Below are 17430 nucleotides of genomic sequence, written 5' to 3' on the forward strand. Positions count from 1 at the left end.
CTTACGCGTGGAGAAAAGATTTTCATTCAAACCTGTTTTTAGAACTCGGCTAGCCTTTTTGTTCTACGCTTTTCTTCTCTCCCCCCATCCCCCTCCCCCGCGTCTCGATTAACCTCTTTTGATTTTTACAGCCGTCTCCCTTTCATTTTACTTTGATTTTCTCTAGAAACTCTTCCTTTCAGTGTCTTTCGTTGATAAGAATTTTTGTCTTGAAAATGCTTATACTGATTTTCAGGGACTTAAACTTTATTCTCGCAGTTGCCAACTGGAAAAACGCCAAATGTTTTTTCTTGAACTTCTCTGTGGCTTTCCTTCCGTGGCACCCCCTCCCCTGATCAAAAAGCCCCAAATCGGACCCCTTAAGGATCTTGAAACTGCTTTTTAAAAATGGAACTCTCCCCCGGAGGTATATATTAACTGAGGGGAAGTGAATATAATGCATTTTTATCGTCGCTTGCTACTTTTCTGATTGACATGTCGTTGAAGCAGCGGCGAGTTTTTAATGAAGCAACAATTGATAAGTACCTTAACATATTTAGTCATCTCTGAGAATTTTTAGACTTAGTGTTAAGTGATCTTAGTTTGGGATCTTTTCTTTGTCGTGTTGCTTTCCCCGCCCCCTCTCCTTTGTTTTTTTCGCAATATTATCCGCTGAGGTGATCCTGCCTTTGTTGCTTTTCTCGAAAAGAAGAAAAAGCCCGATGAGTTTTTGACGTAGCTTTTTTGTTTTTATTCTTAGAATACTGGCAGTTTGAGAACTCAAGGCAATAAAAATACGCTCAGGTTTCTTTTTGCAACTCTCTGGATATCACAGTTGTTATGAAGTACAACGTAATCAATTATTTTTTTCGCCAACAAAATAGTTTACGTTTTGTAATCTATATGAGAAATATAGTTACACTTGTTTTCTTAATGAATAGGTAAACTTTTTTGATAGTTTGTCTCATAATCTGTTAGTTACGTTATGTGTCTTTTTAATAGGATGCAGCAATTAGCCCATGACTTTTGTCTTTTGAAAGATTATATCTGTAGATGAATACTCCCTAAAACATCATTAGCCCCATAGAGTTTATGGAAACCTTTTTTCCCTCTTGCCTCTTCGCTGGAAGTATGATAGCCAGCAGCATATTGGATTAAGAACGGCTCATCTTTTATAATGTCTTTAAGAATCTTATTTTGAAGTTTTTAATTTCAGAAACTGCCAAAAATAATCTGAGAATTTAACCTATTTAGTACGTTGATTTGGGAATATCAAATAATGAAGACAACTTAAGCTTTCCTAGGCCAGTCTACAAAAGCAAGCAGTACTAGCTTGGGGACAGGGGACCAACCATTGCAGGAGAATTAATGAAGTTTTATTTATTATTTAATTTATTATTTATTTATTGAATACTTATCGTTTGCCATGTGTTCTCTGTTAAGTGCTTTATGAGCTTGTGTAATCCTCATCAGAATTCTGCAGTAAATGGGTCCATTTTACAGCTGAGGAAAAGCTAAGCTTAGAATTAAAGTAACTCATCCCAAGTCATATACCCTTTTGTTCATCATCCTGCAACTCTACTGTCCTCAACTCTTGACACTTACATTTATGACTAATTTTGCCTTGTATGCTTTACTAGAACACCCCATCCAAGAATCTTTTCCCCAAAGTAGTCCATGCTTTAACATTTCCTATTATCCCCTCCCTCGCTTCTGCCTTTCTCAACCAAAACTCCCATTCTTCCAGTCAGACCAATCTTGATTAAATATGAGTAGGTGCTCATCCCTGATTTTTCCCAGCAGTGTTTTTTATTTTTAATATAAAATGTTTGTTTGAATAACCTTGGGAGTCAGAGGCTTTTAATATGTTCTTAGCAATGTCTGGTCCATGGTAAGTGATCATTAAATTTGTTTTAAAAACTGGTACAGTTTCAAGCAGTGAATCAAGATTTTACTCATTCTTGAGGGTAAGATACAGTCTGAATTTCCGTATTGCCTGTGTACCTGAATGGCTCAGAGGAAGTGCCTTCCTTTGCCACAAACGAGTGTTCAGCAGTGCCTTGTTAGAGACTGTTCAATTTCTTGTCAGCACTACTCTGGAAATGTACAGTTGACCCTTGGGCAATGCAAGGGTTAGGAGCTCCAGCCCTCAAGCAGTCAAAAATCCATGTATAACTTTTAGAGTCAGACCTCAGCTTCTGTGGATTCAACCAACTGTGGATCATGTAGTACATATTTAGTGAAAAAATTCCATGTGTATAAGTGGATCCACACAGTTCAAACACATGTTGTTCAAGGGTCAACCGTATTGTGAGAAGTGGTTTGATTCTGGAAATGTTTTGAAAACAGAGCTGTGGGAATTGCCAGTGGTTTGGATGTTGAATGTGAGAGTGAAGTCAGCAATAACTTTAATTTGCAAACGCGTAATTATCAGCCATCTAGAATGTTAGTTTGTTGTAAAATATAATTTAAAACGAGAACTGTCCTGAGAGCATGGATATCTTATTAATAAGTCTTCTGGGCATAGTGTTAGATACTTTTGTTCAGACTGGTTTATGTACAGTTGGCCCTCTGTATCCACTGAAGTGGAACCCTCAGATATGGTGGGCCAGTTGTAAGAAACCTGAGCATCCATGGGGTTTGGTAACCATGGGAGGGGGCAGGTCCAGGAAACAATCCCCTGGGAGTACCAAGAGATGGCTGGCTGCATATGGTCTGTTCTCCAAGTGAAGGAGGTGCTAGCTGATAAAATAAGAGGGTTTCAGCTATCACGCAACAGAGTGTCCTTTGTGAAGAGTAGACAGTTGTTAAATAATAATAAGGTTATGATGCTGGTATATAGTATTTGTATTATGTACAACGAGCATTTACTGTCATACATAATTTCTTTTTTTAAATTGAATATAGTTGATGTACAATATTTTATAAGTTACGGGTGTACAGTATAGTGATTCACAATTCTTAAAGGTTGTACTCCATTTATAGTTATTTTATAAATTATTGACTGTATTCCCTGTAACGTATAATATACTCTTGTCATAATTTCGTAATTAGTAGGAGACATATACCTTTCCCCCCTGAACTAGAGGGACTCAGGCAGAATGGGTTAATTCCCTAGCAAATTGCAAATGTTCAAAAGTAATTCTGAGAGAGTACAGTTATCTCTTTGACAAATATTTATAGAGCACTTAAATATTCCAGGCAGGGTTCTAGATAGTAGATATATAGTATGAATGAAAACAAAATCTCTGTTCTTATGAAATTTATCATTAGATTAAAATGTATTCATGTTTTTCACTCAGATTTTCAGAGGCCTCATATCAAAGTCTGCATTTTTATACGATTGTGGCTCATAACAAACCCAATACAGCATTCTGCCTTGTAAATTTTTCTTTGTAGCTTAAATTTTCTAGACCTGTACTAATCAAAATGAATATTTAAAATGTTTTGGATTCCAATGTTATAACTGTTTGAACTTAATATCAGCTTTAAAAGTATATATTAAATTGACATGAAATCCTATCCCAGAACTGTCAAGTTTTCACTAGCATTGATGACTTTTTCCATTGAATTTTCTCAGGAGGCTTTTTTTTTTTAGATTTATTTATTTTTACTGTACACAGGATCTTTGTTGTAGCATGTAGATTTCTTAGTTGCGGATGCACGTGGGATCTAGTTCCTCGACCAGGGATTGAACCTGGGGTGCCTGCACTGGGAGCATGGAGTCTTATCCACTGGACCACCAAGGAAGTCCCTCAGGAAGCTTTTTATTTTGAAAAATTTAAAACCTATGGAAAAGTAGCAAAAATAGTACGTTGTAGACTTTGATAACTTTCATGTGGCTTTACCAATTGCTAATAGTTAGCCAAATTTGCTGAACCATTTGAGAAGACATCATGACACTTAGGGGCTAAATACGTCTAAGAATAGGGGCATTCTCTTATGTAACGGCAATATAATTTTCATATTAAGGAGGCTACACTGAGTCAGCATTGTTAACTAATACACAGTTTATGCTCATATTTTATCCAGTTGCCCAAGGAGGATGTTTACTTTCCAGTTCTGCACAAGATTGGTACATGTTCTCAGAGGTGATATAATAAATATCAACATGGGATACTTCAGTCTATGCTGTTAACAAAAAGTTCATGGAACACATAGAAAGGGATATTTTAACGTTCTTGAATAAAAAGCATCTTGAAAAATTAAAACTACATAAATGTAAGAAATTTACATTTTTGTTTAGTAGTCCAGTTGACATTGTGACAGGGAATTTGGCTTACAACTGCTCCAGTATCAATTTTTGTATCACTCAGTATTTTCTTAAACGCAAGCTGCAAAAAAATTCAGGCATACAAGGAATTTGTTTAAAAAGATATTGGACACTCCCAGAATTTGCAGGAAGGTTATGGAACCTGGCTTAGAAAATGTTCAGCAAAGAGACAACTAACTGTCAGGCCTACAGTCCTAATCAAGCCACAGATCATCCCAGAAAGGATACTACTGCCACACCTACTGAGGACCTGATACTACAGCTTCCACTTTCACTGGGCATGGGACTCTGCGGCTGTTTGCCACCAAAGTGGATTCTCTTCAGTCTCTGCTTCTTTCACCCCTATCTTTGTCTTCTGTGTTCAGGACTGGTATCTGTAATTGCGCTAGCCCAGATCACATGCAAGGGAGACTATATAACCATATTTAGCCTTTTCATCTTCTGAAGAGGAGTCAGGCTTTGCCACAGAGTGAGGATTTCTCTAAAAACAGGAAGATATTTGGCAGCCTAAAAAAAAATCTGTTACACAGGTAACTTAAATCCATGCTGTTAAGAGGAAATCCTTTCACTTCAGAAACAGAATAGTGTGTGACAAAGTATGGGACAATTAAGAAACATTTTTATATAAAAATGGGAATGAACTACAAGTATATATGTTACTTGTAGTTTATTGTATTGGTGTCGAAGGTTGAGAGCAAGTTGTTGTGTAACTTCCTCTGAAGAGACTTTCTCGAACAGCTGTGTGTAGAGTTAATTGATAAAGCCTCCTGGAACATATAGTATACAGCAGGCCACATCAAATAAAAAAATATAAAGGCAATACAGACCTTAGTGCTTTTTAAAGTATGTTTTATTATTATTATTAGCTATCTTCAAACTACGTAAATCACTTAGAAAATATTTCTGAGAAAATCTTAAAGTTTTGCAAAGAGTAAATGATAGACTCCGGGTTCCCTAAATACTGTTCAGCTTGTCACTGGATTATCTACCTTTAGCAAAGCAGATGTTAGAATTAAATTTTCAGAAGAGCCATTTTTTTCATTTAGACATATGCAATCCTTAGGATTTCTTATAGGCACAAGAGTCGGGTAAGAATAGATACAGAAGAGTTGCAGAGATAGTACAGAGTTCCCGTTTGACTTTCACCCAGCTTCTCTTAATGTTAACATCTTACTTATATAACCATGATGTAATTATCACAACTAAGAAATTAACATTGGTACAGTACTGTTAACTACAAATTTTATTACCATTTCCCCATGCCACTAATGTCCTTTTTCTATTCCAGGATCTAATCCAAGATACCACATTGTGTTCAGTTGTCATGTCTCTATCCTGTAATATGTAAGGAGATATCTTTCATTACTGTGGCACTTTTGAAGGGTACTGTTTCTCCACTGTACAATGACTACTGTTTTTCTCGACATACTCTGTCAGTTAGAATTGAGTCACTAAGGTAGCCGACCCTCAAGTAGAGGGAAATTAAGCTTCACTTCAGAGAGGGAGGTGTATCAAAGAATTCTTGTCAGTAGCGATTATTACTAAGGTGTTTTAATGGTGATTTCTCTCATTTCTTCTACATTTATTAATTAGAATTCTGTAAGAAAAAGCTCTTGCCCCCCCCACACCTTAATCTAGAATTCAGTCAAGGATTATTCATTGTATTAGGTTGTCAGTCTTTTAAGTCCCTCTTAATCAAACACAGTCTTTTTTAGGACAATAATCTTTTGAAGATAATCAAATAAGTCGCCATATAATAATCAAATAAGTCGCCATAATACACATATATATATATATGTGTAATTTGTGTAATTGTTTTATATGCCCAATATCCTGTAAACTTAGATCTAAATTTAAGCTTAGCTAGATTCAATTAGATCTTTCTGATTTGAATACTTCATAGATTGATATTATATAATTCATATAGTACATACAATGTCTCATTGTTTATCCATAAAATGATTTAAAGTTTGAACACTGGGTCAAAGTGGCCAAAAGCTCTCACTTTTAAGGTGGGTTTTCCCTTTGCAGTTGTTAAGTGATCTATGTGATAATTTAGGCAGCCTGCAAATATCCATTTTCTTACCAACCTTTCACCTAATAGTTTTATATCCATTAATGGTTCATGCCTGAGTCAGTTTTTCAGTCAGGCTTACACATTGCTAATTTAATGCTCTCTGTCTACATTTACTGACTAGCATTTTTCTATAAAGGAACTGTTCATTGTTCCTTAAGACTCAGCACTTCTCCCTTTGCCATTTTAACCTATACCTGTGCCTTCACAGTAAGCATTCAATATTCTGTTGAATGGGTAAATGGAAGGAAGGAATTGAATCCACACTTTCTGGCATGTATAGATGTTTATCTTTGGGGGGAGAGAGTCCATACCTTTCATCACATTCCCTGAAGGATTCTTAGCAGAAGAATGAGAAACTACAGTTGTTGGGAGACAACATTCTCTGATTTCAGAAGTAATAAACCTCTAACTCTAACATGTCTGGAGGTAATCTCATTTTAAAATCCCCTTTTGAAAATTAATTTATAAACCCTTTAAATAAGGATCATCCCCCTTCCCCCAGAAAAAGTAAGGATCATCCCAGTCATGTGGTCTTATAATACATTATTTACACTAATTAAGTTTGTTAGCCACCACTTCATATTATCTGTTAAAAGTCTCTCCTAGACTCTTTCTACTCCCTTTCTACTATCACTGATCAGTGGAAGGTTTCCCATTGAAAGGTTTCCGATTCTTTTGTGAGCATGTACAACACCTGATAAGTGATTTATCCATGATTTTTCAAAAATATGTTTACTATGTAAGCCAAAGTATACCTAAATTGGACAGTTTTAGGGAAATCCTGTGAATTAAAAATTGAAGAAAATTAATGTTCTCAGTAACTCTGTAGAAGTAGAAATAATTGCAAAGCTTTCCAGGATTGATTGTATAAAATGTTCTACATATTTAATGATTCATTTGAGTGATTTTAAGCATATCTTCCTAAGGTAAGCCTAGAAACTTAGAAACAAGCAACAGGTTTTATTTGTACAACCTTGAATAAAAACACACACACACTAGCTTCCCCTCTACTAACAGTGTGTCATTAATATATTTGCAAGTAACGTATCTTCCATATGTTTTGAAAGAGATTTTGAAGTTTTCACAAACTTTTAAAAAGTTCCCAAATAGTAGATCCCAAAGATCTACCTATTCCCCATATTCACTCTCCAGTAATCAACTTTAGGAACTGATGCAAAAGAAGCAAATTTAAAATGATGAATTGTTTTTCTTTGTGTTTCAGATATGTCGGTAACCTTTCCCGAGATGTGACAGAAGCTTTAATTCTCCAGCTCTTTAGCCAGATTGGACCTTGTAAAAACTGCAAAATGATTATGGATGTAAGGGTATTTTACTTAGTTAACTTTCTTTTTTTTCTTTTCTCTGAGGTTGGCCATGATACATTATTTAAATCCATTACTTCCAGGAACTCTTAAATTGCTTTATACAGTCTAAATTCATAGGGGTTTTAGTAAATTTGTAATGAACCCGTTTTGGCCATGAAGTTTGTTTTAGTAAGTAAAGAAAGAAGAGAATGGTACTAATCATGCCTAAAGCAGGTGACAACTATATGTGGGCTCTTGTTTTAAAGTGTATTGAGGCATCAGAATTGTTTGTTTTATATGTGGTATCAGTTGATTGGCTAAACTAGAAATTCAGTTATTACAATTAAAATGGGAAATTGGGTAAAAAAAAATAATAGACTTTGATACTGTGAAAGTGTTTTTAACTTAATTTTAAAGGTCATGATTCAAGTTTTTCTTGTATTGTGGCAGTGCCCATCCATCAGACCTTAATGTATAGAAAAAACATAGAATTCACTCATCTAATTGGTATTAATCCTGAGTCATAATGTGTGTTAAAAGGCACCTTAAAATTCTTTTGATGAGAAAAACAGTGCTAAAGAGAAATCCTTTTATCCCTGGTCTCACCTACCTTTAAACTTTTGGTTTTCTTTTTTCCAGGAAAGAAAATCATGTATGTGTCTGTATCTACTACTTTCTCTTCTATTGTATTTCAATTTAACTTTTTTTTACTTGGTATTTTTAAAAATAATTATTTAGCCAGTTGGCTTTGGTTTGCTGTCTCATATTTTAAAATGTCAAACCTTTCTCCTGGGATTTCCCCAGTGGTCCAGTGGTTAAGACTCTGCCTTCCAATGCCGGTTCGATCCCTGGTCAGGGAATTAAGATCTCATCTGGCGCGGGGTGCAGCCAAAAACTAAAAAAAAAAACTTTCTCCTAATGTGGTAGGGTCACCTACATATAATATAGATGGATTCAACAGATGTTTTTTGTCCTTTACACTCTTCTAAAGTGTTGTTTTTTTTGTTTTTTGGGGGTTTTTTGGCGGTACGCGGGCCTCTCACTGTTGTAGCCCCTCCCGTTGCGGAGCACAGGCTCCGGACGCGCAGGCTCAGCGGCCATGGCTCATGGGCCCAGCCGCTCCACGGCACGTGGGATCCTCCCGGACCGGGGCACGAACCCGTGTCCCCTGCATCGGCAGGCGGACCCTCAACCACTGCGCCACCAGGGAAGCCCCTAAAGTGTTTTCTTATCACATTTAATATCTGTATGCCTTTGGATAAAGAAGAAAAGATTTCTGTACCCTTAGAGAAAGATAAGAGGGAGAGATAGGGGACTATGATGGAGAATTTAAAACCAATCTTTCATCTGGGGCTCCTTCCTTATCTTAGTGATAGTATTTATGGAATGCCTACTGCCTGTTATTTTAATGCTGATGCCTTATCACATGCTCAATAGAAACATTACAAAGCAGCTGTTATTCCTTTTTTTTATTATTTTATTTATTTACTTTTGGCTGCTTTGGTTCTTTGTTGCTGTGCGTGGCTTTCTTTAGTCAAGGCAAGTGGGGGCTACTCTTCGTTGCAGTGCGCGGGCTTCTCATTGTGGTGGCTTCTCTTCTTGCGGAGCATGGGCTCTAGGCACACGGGCTTCAGTAGTTGTGGCTCACGGGCTCTAGAGCGCAGGCTCAGTAGTTGTGGCGCAGGGACTTAGTTACTCCGTGGCATGTGGAATCTTCCCGGACCAGGGCTTGAACCCGTGTCCCCTGCATTGGCAGGCAGATTCTTAACCACTCTGCCACCAGAGAAGCCCTTCCTATTTAATATACACAGAAATGGGGCAAAGCAAGGATGTAAACCCAGATTGATCTGTTCTCTCCATAGGTCTGTAGGCTGCTATTCTCTCTGTGTCTGGGTCTTTCTAGATATTTGCCTGTTAAAGATCACTAGGCAAAATGTTAATGACTGCTGGACCTACAGAAAAGGCTAGCTAGGTTACCTCTGCCACTTTGTATAAATTTTGGATTTTCGTCACTCAAAGGCTTAGATTAACTATTCCTTCTCCTCCTCCTTATCATTATTTTATTATTATTAAAGTCTAAATCCTAGTCTTTTCACACTGATGCACTGATGTTCATATTTAGGAATTTTATACTCCCTAGAGTATAAAGGCTGATAATGTATATGCTTAGAATTTTTTTTTAATCTAAAAGGTAGTTGTTGTTTTTTTTCTGGGTACAAATTAAGTAAAATGAACATTCTTATTTATTTGATTGTCTTACTCTTAGGTGTAAGCCACTTTTCTAACCACATTCTGATGCCTGTCAACATTGATCTTGGTAATAGAATTCCCATTAAATATAACATTAGTTTGATTATACATTTTTAAAAACATTTTTATATTCTCTAATGTTTTGAAAGTAAAATAATGGATAGTTTCAATGTCATCAATTTTGTGGTTGCCTCCTTGCTCTAAAATTCTTTAAAATCATTGCCAGTGACTTTTTTTAACTGTTAATTGTGCTTGAAACAAAATGGCATATTTATTTCTTCTGTTACCATTCTAGTCTTTTGAATTAGTTTCTTATTTTAATAGTTCTGCTTAGGAGATTATGGAAAGAATTAAAAAGTCATTTGGTATTTTGTACTGATAGGTGTAAAATATTGGGTGTTTTTTCTGCTTCTTTAATTTAAAAGAAAACATCCAGGCTTCACCTGTCATCAGACCTCAACTACTTGGAACACCAGTAGAAAAGAGGAGAGAGGTTTTTTTTTTTCTTTTTTGGCCGCATCACGGCTTGTGGGATCTTAGTTCCCTGACCAGGGATTGAACCTGTGTCCCCTGCAGTGGAAGCGTGGAGTCCTAACCATTGGACTGCCAGGGAATTCCCAAGAATTTTTATTTTTAAAAGATTTCTAAGCAGGCAAAAATTTTGATGTCAGAAAGTCCACATTCTAAAACATATTCTAAAACTTTGCTTACCAGAGAACCTCTTCAGTTTTCAGAGCCTGTTTACTTACATTTTAGTAACAGGTTTAAGAAAGTTAATTAGAACACTTAGTCATTAATAAAAGATTGAATTATATATAGTAGTATAGTATAAGCTGTTGAAGAAGATAGCTTTCTATAAAAATAGTTCATTTTTTAGTGTTTACTGCCTTATTGAAACATTTACTTGCAGAAAAGACCCTTCGTTCTCCATGGCCTGATACTGAGATGTATAAAACTTAAAATTGGCTTTTGTGTTTCTTCTTCAACAGACAGCTGGAAATGATCCATATTGTTTTGTGGAGTTTTATGAGCATCGTCATGCAGCTGCAGCACTAGCTGCTATGAATGGGCGGAAGATAATGGGTAAGGTAAGCTGTCATAATTAAAGAAGGTGACTTGCACTGGAGAATTCTAAGTTGTATACGGTTTTGTTTCCTTTTTAGAAGCATTATATTCGCTTTACAGAAAATGATTACATTTAATATTAAGAAGCTGGGATAAAGCAAATTAGAGGGTATGTTTATGTTAGTGTTCTTCATGGTGCCTTGCACATGGTAAATACTAAGATATTTGTTGAATTATTCAAGCTTTGATGAAAGATCTAGGAACATTGGATACTAATGGGGAAGAATAAAAGAAAAAAAATTTATTGGTACTTTAGAAAGGTTAGTTGAATGTTAACAAAGAAGTATGTATGGTTAGGATTTGTTAACATTATTTGCATAAGTGTACGTTAAAAAATAAGTATTGAGGGCTTCCCTGGTGGCACAGTGGTAGAGAGTCCGCCTGCCGATGCAGGGGACACGGGTTCGTGCCCCAGTCCGGGAAGATCCCACATGCTGCGGAGCGGCTGGGCCCGTGAGCCATGGCTGCTGAGCCTGCGCGTCCAGAGCCTGTGCTCCGCAATGGGAAAGGCCACAACAGTGAGAAGCCCGCGTACTGAAAAAAAAAGAGTATTGAAATTTTGACCAGAAAGTTTGAATGCTTCATCTCAAACATATACGTATGTGTTCATAGATGCAAATCTTGTAATATCTGATTATTACCTTTATTTTTATGGAGTATAAATGTAGAAAAATTTTTTTAGGAAGTCAAAGTGAATTGGGCAACAACCCCCAGCAGTCAAAAGAAAGATACAAGCAGTAAGTATATTTTATACTCTTTGAACTTTTGTGTTTATTGTACATAGTAGTTTTATTGTAAAGCATATAAACATCATACATTTGCAGTAATGTTTTGATCGTTATCCTAAGATATGATTGAATGTGTTTGTGTTAATAAATTTAAGAACAAATCTAATCTTTGTCATCAGGTAGTACCGTTGTCAGCACACAGCGTTCACAAGGTAATTGTATCTTCTTAAACATAAAATGAAATCTCTTGAAAGGGTATTCACTAACCACCTGAAGTTTTTTTGTTTGATATTGGGGGGAGCGGGGAGGGAGGGGTCGTATTTCTATTTGTCTCTCTGGCAATATTTTTCCCCCTTTTTCCCACTGTTGACCAATTGTGGTTTGTCCACTACTTTGGTGGTATTTTAAGTTCTCTGATCCCCATTGATAGCAGCTGATGCCTTAGAAATACTTTCACCACTGAAGGGCAAGATACCCTTTTTCCTTGAGGTCATGATCTGTGCTTCATACCAGATCTTCTGATTGCTTGAGTTGCTCCTGAAACTGTGTTTCCCAAATGGCAACCCAATATGTTGCTTAAGGCCTGCCAAATAGGGGTAACTTTTCTTTCCAAATATACTTTGTCAGAATTGATATATATGTCCATTTAAAGTGTTGATCCAACTATTTTGTATTTTTAAAGTGTTTCTTTTTTTTTGAGCATTGTCTTTTTAAGAAAACTTCACATATGGGAACGTTTTTTCTCTCCAGTGCTTTTTTAATGGCTCTGATATAAAGTGAAGGGATTACTGTTTTCATTCTGTTGCCTTCAGTCTTAGTTCACTTGCACATGGATTCACATAAACTGAATGGTGTAATGTCTGGGCAACCAAAACTGTTGGCTTTTGAGAAAACTGTCAAATACTTTAACATCAAACTGTTGCAATGCAAGGTATTTCTTTGATTGTTCTTCACAAAATATGGTTAAACCAAGTATATCACATAGGTAAACTGAATAAATGTAAATAAGTACTATTAGAATGGTAATGAAGTCATAAATATATATATATATTTTTTTTTGCAAAACTTATTATTATTAGTTTATTTTCTTAGACCAGTATAATAATTGGCTATAAGTAGAAATATAACTGTCAGTTTCCCATTAGATATATCATAGTCCCTAGGAGAATCTTTCCTGTATTGTCACCTTGATTCATTATGTTTAAAACTGATAGGATTTGTCTAGGTATAGGATAGTGTTATACTTTACTATAATCCATAAATTATTTTAAGAATACTTTACTGAATAGATTTTAGCATTTTTTTAAATTCTAAAATTATATTTTTCTTTTCACTTCCCCTTCCTTCCCCTTATAAGATCATTTCCATGTCTTTGTTGGTGATCTCAGTCCAGAAATTACAACTGAAGATATAAAAGCTGCTTTTGCACCATTTGGAAGAATATCGTAAGTAACAGAAGATAAATTTAAAATGCTTTATATTAGAAACAATCTTACATAGAAGTAATTTGAAAATCTATTGTGAATTTTGGACATTAATTTTAACACTTGAATGTGATGTATTAATATTCACTTGAATAAGTGTATTGTTTAGAGACTATTCAAGCAGTTAACAGCCAAAGATTATTTTCCCATTGATAAATAAATCTTTGGTCTTCAATTATCTTAGAACTCTTTTTCAATTAGCGTTAGCTTTTAAGAGACAAATGTGCTGTTGTGCATATTGTTTCTTATATGAGTGTCTTGCTAGCTTGGTCATAATCTTTAGTGAACTTGTGCTATGACTAAGGAATTTAGACCCTTTGGCACTTCTATGATACCATGCATTTTCTGTTAATATATTTTAACAAAAAGAAACCTTAACAATTCAACCCAAAACGCAGTTATTAAATGTTAATTCCCAGGTATCTATCCTTTTGTTGTTGCTATTAACAATAATAATAATGCCTTTTAGTGTTTTGTGAAGCACTGTCTTGCTTGCATTTGTTATTAATTGTATAGTTTAGGCCTTTTATAAAAAGGTCACTCAAGGAGTATTCATCATAAAAGAACTTTATATTTTGAAAAGCATGCCTGTAATAGAGTAAGAATAATAAGTTGATGATTGCACTTCCTTAGAAGTAATCGTTGAATTTAGAAAACAAAATTTTTAGAGTTTCTCGTTGCTTTATTATTGTTATTCCAGCTAGAAGAGTAGGAAAAAGGAAATGTTAGCTTTGGTTTGGTTTGATGAACAGACCAACAGCAGAGATGAGAAGGAGACTGGACAGTAAAAGCTGGTGGTATTGGTGTTGAATTTTGGAAGTTTTCGTTTGAAGAGTTTTAGTTCATTGGTAGGAGGATGAAAATGCATAGTGACCAAGGAATGACCATAAGTAAGGGGCCAACTTTAAAGGCAGTCACACGATTAGGGTTTACAAGTAGACTCTTCTGTTAGGTGACATTTTTCTTTGTCTCTTAGAACTGACTTTAGGAAAATAAAGTTCTAATTTCGTGACTGTTCCTTTTAATCTGTTTTAGGGCTTTGATTATGGTTATCTGGCTTTCTAGCTGGCTTTCAAATATCTAGATTGGAAAGGTCTTAACCTTTGGCCTCTCAAAGTTTCTGTAAATCTCTGTATGCAAAATTTTATGCTTGCTTTCATTTTGGTGTGGAGTATCTTTGTAAGTTTTATCCTATTTTCAGATTAGTCACAGGGCCATAAAAGATTAAAGAACTCTGATATAGATCTTTGCTGCTTCTTCCTTAGAGAATCCTTTCAGATATAAGTAAGCATTAAATATATTTCAAGGCTAACATTTCCTGAAACTTACCTTTAAAAAGAAAAGGCTTTTCTAACATTTTAACAGATTAAATGCTATTTTATTAAATGTTTCGATTTTGATTGCAGTAGCTTTTCTGAAAGCATGGGAATTTTAGTTTGGCATTAGATAAAGATTGTTTAACAATTGGTGAGTTTAAGTTAAATGACATTCAAATTTTAGTAATTTCATTACTTTTTAATCAAGGATCAATAATTTCTTTTTGTTAAATATGTTGGTATCATAATTATAGTCTAGATTTTCTTAGAGTCAACTATGATTACTGATGTATATATCATTTTTCCTTGGTAAGGCCTTTAAGTTTTATAATTTTCAGTCGAGATAATGTCTAAGCTTTAGGCTACCCAGAGAGTTAGTGTTTCTAAATTTGAAGGAACCATTTTCAGTTGGTAGCATCATTTCCTGATTTTTTTCAATTAAAGGAGATACGTTGATAAATATATATATTGAAAGGTTCTCATGATAGTCAAGTATTCCCCGTAGAGATCCTACAACAGTGCTTGATTTATAAAAGGTGTGTAGTAAATGTTGGCCTATTAAAATATTTAGTATATAAAATATAGTACTTTCTTTCCCTAATTTACATAGCTTAAACTTTTCCTGTTCCTTGAATTTAGGGTAGTCTAACAAATTTTGCTATAGAAATGAATCAGCTACAAATTAAATGCATGTGTACCATACAGATAATTTTAATAAGTATTTTTACATATTGAGAAGTGGCTTGCATTAGTTTTCCCCTTTCACCATCACCTCCTTGTCATTTTGACCCTAAACACTTAATAAATCACTCCTAAATTGATCAAAATATGCTTATGTATACTTTAATATAAAATTATATTGCATGGCTTTCTGACTTGGGTTTTTGTTGTAAAAGTGCCTGTTTTGTTCATGTGTCCTGAGAGAACAAGCATTGTGACATACCTGGCTAACTTAAAAGCAGATTGCCTGTGAAGCACAATTTGAGTCCAATTTTTTGAGGTATGGAGTTTTAGCTATCATGGCTGGGTTTTTTACTCAATCTCAAATAATAGGGCTCTGGTTATTTTGCAGAGTATCTCTGAAGAATGGACAGAATTGCCCTGGCTAACTACAAGCTACGGTTCACAGTGGATAAATGTTGGCGTGCTTTTTTACTTTCTGACTTTTTAAAATTTTGCTTTTATATCTTATAGTTTCCAATCAATCTTATATGATTGCTATTTTAGAATTTAGTGTAAAATCTTCTCTTATATAAAACTAAATATAGTTTAGTATAAAACTAAAGTGTGTGTCTAGTATTTTTCTTCAATGATTTAACATTTCTGAAAAGTCAAGTTCTCAAAATTTACCCATAGTCCGGAAGGGGGGTATGAACTGATCTGAGAAAATGAAAAAATTTAATTAATTTAGGGAATATACAACTTTTCCATTCTTTTAGTTTCCAGTTTTCTATTTTAATTTTTTAATGATTAGGTAGTAAGTATATAGTGTCAAATAGCAAATTATAAATTGCATGGTTAAAGAAAGCCATTCATTTAGTGTACCTGTGAACCCTATAAGTTAAGTAAAATTCATGTGAATAGCTGCTTTTACCATGCTTAATATTTAAAAATTTAAAAACTTTTTAAAGTGGGAGGCAGTTTCTGTACAATGTATACATATATATTTAAGAAGTTATTGATTTGCATGTTTATAAAATTAAGCTTCATTTGCTAATACATGATAAATTTTATAGAATAAAAGGTGAATTTGCATTAAAGGTTCATTTTAATGAAGATGAAACATGAAAATGAGTTGTGTATGAAATTCTCACTTGATATCCAGAGGAGAGTTTGCAAACCTAAACTTCCGATTGTTTCTGATTTCAGAGATGCCCGAGTGGTAAAAGACATGGCAACAGGAAAGTCTAAGGGATATGGCTTTGTCTCCTTTTTCAACAAATGGGTGAGCTAAATAAATAAAAAGTGCATGTGTGGTGCTTTAAGAGTAAAGGATAAAAATATTCATTTTGTTTCGATTGTTAATCATTTTCCTCATCTGCCATTTGTTCATTTCACTGATAATTAATACCCTTACTAGAGGATATCTTTTTTCTCCTGTTTGGTCATTTAGTCAGCATTTATTTAGCGCCTGATGCATGCAAACTACTGATAAAATGTTTTCAGAATATAGAAAGTAGAGTTGTTTAAATCATCAGCCAAAGTTAGATATTGACTATCTCATTTATATATTTAATTCATTATGTCCCTGTTTCATATTCCCATGGTAATTCAAACATAGCTAGTGTGATAACTCAAGGTTCCAAACAATTAAATGCAGAGATAATCACATTTCTAAAAATATAGGGATGGATGGTAGGAGAATTTAATGCACTAATCCTGGAGTATACACTAAGGTTTCATTAACCTTAGAGTTTATTGTATTGCCTCTATGTTACGACTGTTGTTTGCCAACGATTACTACAAAAATATTGTACTTTCTGTGTAAGAGTGCCTTAGAATGAGCCATTAAAATTTTTGATAATATAAAATTATTTTAGAAAGGATTTTCTTACTTTAGTAAATAGAGTATTTGAAATAGATATCATTTCTTGATGACTTCAGGTCAAATTTATGAGCATCATTCTGAGTCTTTTAAAAATACACCCATAAAAAAAAAAATACACCCGTTCGCAGTTATGCCAAATAGTGTCAAATTGTCTTGTTTTTTTCTAGTTCCTGTCTGCTTACATTGAAACTGTTTGGTTATTCCTCCCTATGAACTCTTACTATCCAGATGCTTGCTATAGCAGCCAGCTTGCAACCATTTTGCCCCAAATCTACTTTTCAAATAAAAAAGTCTGCCCTAAAAATGTTTACATGGCTTATAAGTTAAGGCAAAAGAGGGTAGAATG

The 17430-nt window shown here is 34.7% G+C and overlaps 1 protein-coding gene across 8 annotated transcripts in view; it reads left to right on the plus strand.

Annotated features, from left to right (window-relative positions):
• TIA1 (TIA1 cytotoxic granule associated RNA binding protein) overlaps positions 1-17430 on the plus strand; it is a 31541-nt gene that overhangs the window by 552 nt on the left and 13559 nt on the right. For 3 of the 8 annotated variants that reach the window (XR_009521422.1, XM_060026420.1, XM_060026419.1), the window contains exons 2-7: positions 7552-7648; positions 10873-10971; positions 11691-11745; positions 11916-11948; positions 13094-13181; positions 16406-16481. Coding sequence is in view for 7 of the 8 variants with exons in the window: in XM_060026420.1 (XP_059882403.1) it covers positions 7552-7648; positions 10873-10971; positions 11691-11745; positions 11916-11948; positions 13094-13181; positions 16406-16481 (448 nt within the window). In the remaining variant the exon portion in view is untranslated. The other 5 variants (XM_060026421.1, XM_060026427.1, XM_060026424.2 and 2 more) reach the window with 5 other exon arrangements.

This window comes from Delphinus delphis, chromosome 12 (genome assembly GCF_949987515.2).
Source record: "Delphinus delphis chromosome 12, mDelDel1.2, whole genome shotgun sequence".
Classification (NCBI taxonomy): domain Eukaryota; kingdom Metazoa; phylum Chordata; class Mammalia; order Artiodactyla; family Delphinidae; genus Delphinus; species Delphinus delphis.